The sequence below is a fragment of the Chaetura pelagica genome, unplaced genomic scaffold, assembly GCF_000747805.2.
Source record: "Chaetura pelagica isolate M959 unplaced genomic scaffold, ChaPel_1.0 scaffold327, whole genome shotgun sequence".
NCBI classification, from domain to species: domain Eukaryota; kingdom Metazoa; phylum Chordata; class Aves; order Apodiformes; family Apodidae; genus Chaetura; species Chaetura pelagica.
The window spans coordinates 320,768-324,855 of NW_009953911.1; the positions used below are offsets into that span (position 1 = coordinate 320,768).

The 4,088-nt window shown below is 35.1% G+C and overlaps 1 protein-coding gene across 1 annotated transcript in view; it reads right to left on the minus strand.

The window, feature by feature from the left end:
* PTPRD (protein tyrosine phosphatase, receptor type, D) overlaps positions 1-4,088 on the minus strand; it is a 300,216-nt gene that overhangs the window by 80,733 nt on the left and 215,395 nt on the right. Inside the window, exon 26 of the mRNA XM_010001485.1 lies at positions 61-158. Coding sequence (XP_009999787.1) covers positions 61-158 — 98 coding nt within the window. The remainder of the gene's footprint in view (positions 1-60; positions 159-4,088) is intronic.

Sequence of the window (4,088 nt, forward strand, 5' to 3'; positions counted from 1 at the left end):
GGGAAAGAGAAAACATGAAAATTTAAACAATTCAAGTCATCAGGAAGTGGGGGGAATTACCTCATACTCCTGTGAGAACTTCAAATTGTCATTTGCTTTCAATCTTTCAATGTGATCTGCCAGTTCTAAGATAGGTATTGGGGGATGACTGGCCATACCTGTTGAACAAGAAATATGAACAGAATTTAAAGTAAACTACAGTTATTGCATTAATTTAAAACTTAGAAAAATGCAGTAGTTAGAATGGCTAGAAATGTGTAAGTAATAAAGATGCCATATGTGAGAGAAGCAGGCAAATAGTTTGGTTACTCAAAGCAGGACATGCTCTGGATAGATGAGCTCTGAAGCCAAATTAAAAGAAGTCACCAAGCATATTCCCAAAGCTAACATTCCTAGTGTAGAGGAAAGAGTTACTGTGATATGTGTGAATGAGGTTAGCTAGGCATGAAAAAATGAGACAGTTAGACCTCATGTTAACCTTTGCTTTGAGTAATGACTCTTAATGTCATTTCAAACTCCTTCTCCTGCACTGCATGAAATGAAAACTCCATTGAATTAGATGAGGAAAGGTGAGCTGAGAAATAAACACTGAAATAACCCTAAAGAGGAAAGAACAGTATTTTGACAGAAAACAAAGTGACTTATGCATAATCAAGAAAAACGAACTTGAAGAATGAAGGTTACCGAGGTAACCGAAGACATCTGAACCTGCAAAGGAAATGGTAAAAACCAAAGAAACCTCAAACCAACACAAAACGAACTTACAAAATAAATAATAAAACATGAATAGATAGATTGAGGATTAATAAAAATGCATCAAGGTGTAGAAAACTGACTACATATTCTGACTGAATTAGAAATACTTAAATATTTTGTGAAATTTTGAGGTGACTGACATTCACATGCAGCTATGAATGACTAGAATAACATGCATCATTACTTTCAGACAACAGTCACTGAAGACAACATTGGACATCAGACAATTAAAACTTCAAAAATGTTTTCACTAGTAGCAGATTGTAGAAGCAGGGGTTGTATGTTTTGGCTGGAGACACATACTGACTGTGCTAGTACCTTAAAATACATCTAATGTGAAACCCCATTTATCAACCCCCAGAAGTACCTACAATCTACTTCAGGTGTAAACATCTTTGTCCACTGATGCAGATACTGAGTGAAAAGGAAGAAGAACAACTAAGAATCAGAGTCAGAGAGGGGTGTGGAAGGGAGTATAGGGAAAGCAAAGTAAAAAACAGAAAAGATGTGGGGTCAACTAGAACAATCTGCCAGCTGAAGATTTGCCAGACAAAAATTTGTGAACATGTTTGTTTCATGCTATTAGTCTTCATGACCCTCCTCCAAAATGTCTACATTCTTCTCTTCATGCTTTATACTATCAAACCTAAAATAAAAGTGAGTTTTTAATTGCTCATGGGAAGAAATCAGAGCTGGCTAGAAAAAATAAGCTAGTGAACCCCAGGATCTCTTGAAATTACAAAGGGAATACAATGATGACTCAAGGGGGCTCAAGCTGGAAGCCACGTCACACAATGCAGTTTGCTTTGTCACCGTGAATTTCAAGAGCATGCCTAGGACAGTTAACTTGCATTTCCTGTAAATGTAACTGAAAATGACCATGTGGTTACAACACAGTCACATTATAGCATACTTGTATTTTATCTTTATTTATTTATTTTATTTTAAATTCCTATTTTCTTTTTTTTTATTTTTTTTTTATGTTATAGGCATCATACTCTTGTATGAGTTCAAAATAATGTTGAGCAGCACAGGCCCTAATTCTTCTAACCCTAAGTATATATATTTATATATTACCTTTGTAGCACATCTGTGATGGTGGGAGATTACTTTAAGTAGTTCTTAATGCAAGCTGTCAGTCAACTAACAAGGTAGAATATTCAGACATAATGGGGAGGTTTCTTATGAATTTCAACAAACAAATTAGTCTGTAAGCACTAATTTATTTGAATAATTTATGGTTGTCTCACATTATCTTAGAACTTTTGGGTAGTAGAACTTCGTTATTCTCAAAATGAATGTGGGTGACAGTCATCTAATAATTACTCTGATTGATCCAGATCAAGCACCCCTATGAAAAATATATGAGTGAAAAGGCACAAAAGAACTCTAGATTGATCTAGAAATGGAGGTGAACTGATGTACATCTAAAACAGTGCTTGAACAGAGAAAATAATAGAGACAAAGATGTTTAGACCTTTTCGAGCGAATCGTGGGAGAGAGTTATTATCATATAAGGACTGAGTGGTAGTTTGGCTAGAGAGGGAGGACACAGAGCCAATCAGGGAGGCGTAGGGGACTGAATTACTGCTCAAAGCTGTAAAAGGTAAAAGCCAATTGGAAATGGGAAACAAATTAGTAACAGCAGTAGATCATCATAATCAATCAATCTTGTACATACAGGCACTTCAGACATGCACAAAACAGCGTCTGGAAACTCAACTAAAGAGATGTTTAAAGGTCTGGTTACTCTATTGTAAATATATGGACATAAAATCAAAGAGAATGAGACTTGCTCATTACATGATGTACCTGACTACACCACCAGCACCATAAACACAGATCTCAATCATTAGCTTACTGTAAAGGAATTTTTTTTTAAAGATGCTGAATATCTGCTGCTTTTAAAACTATTTTTGTTCATATGCTCCTCTATATGCCACTTGACATTCCTAAGGGGAGATTTCCTGTTAAACACTTCTGCAAAATTAAACTTAACATAAAACTTTATTTTCCAAGGAAAAAAAAAAAGGAACTACTTAAAACTGCAGAAACTGGCAAATTTTAACTGCACATAATTCTTTCTCCACTCTTTCTCTCTTTAGGCATTTACAATTGGATACTTACTAACTTTCCCTAAATAATATTTTGCAGCTAAAATATGAAGCAATTGCATTTGATATACTTTCATCTTTTAAATACATGAAATGAGTTCTACTGAGATGAATAAAGTAGCTACTCTTTAAAAGAACTGCTGGGGAACTTCTGCTATGTAATTACTCTATAAATCATAACAAGCATCATAACAGAATATGCTATGAATGAACATTTTAAGATCTCATCATATCTCATGCAAAAGCATGAGGCTCCTACTGAGCTTAACGTGAGTTGCATGTGAACAGCAGGTGAACTTGACTCCAAAAAAAAATCCAAAATACAGAAAAACACACTTATTGTTGCAGTTACAAATAAGAAAATCCACTTATTTGCTGACACACCTCCACATCAATCAACATATGCTATGAAAACACAAAAAAATTAAGACAAAATACAGCTAAATTACAACAGATCCGGTGACATGGTAGAAAGTCAAAAGAAACATCATGCTGAAAACATGCTTTCAAACTTTTGTAAAAGAAGAAAACAAAGATAATAAACCACTTAAAAACTCAAAAGAAAAATAAACACACTACAAACCAAACAAATCCAAGAGCCACTATGTGCAAAACACAGCTAAAATTTTATCTATAAGAAGCTTTTATTTCCAGATTTGGTAGAAAATTGCCAAATGTGATTGAGCTTATGCAGCCTAGTAGTAACCCCTCCACATGAATTAGGTGAGAATGTATGATTTAAATACAGTGTAAAATTATCTTCTGGTTGATCTGTGGTAAATACATGACCAAGGAACATCAGATACCATGTGCCACAATTTCAAGGAAAAATTGAGAGAGCAAGGTCAGATTTCACCTGCACATCAACAGACATCAAACCTTTTAAGTATACTACTTTACCCCACTGAAACATGGGGGGTTTTTGGCCTTGTTTTTAGTGCATTAAATTAGAATTTTGCTTGTTGTCAGGTTTTTACCATAAGAGCTTTAAAAAACATTAAAGAAATATACATTTATTTACAACTTTGGACAATAGGCTGATGTGCCTACAATACACAAGAAGGAAGTTGGAAATTAAAGTGCTGTGAAGGACCAGGTATTTCCTTACACGAACATGAAATGTCCTTTGAGTCAGCCGACAAAACTGACTTAAAACGGTGTCTCCACACGGCGCTGAACCCCCTCTGTGTGTATGGGGGGGGGAGCAGCTGCTGCAGG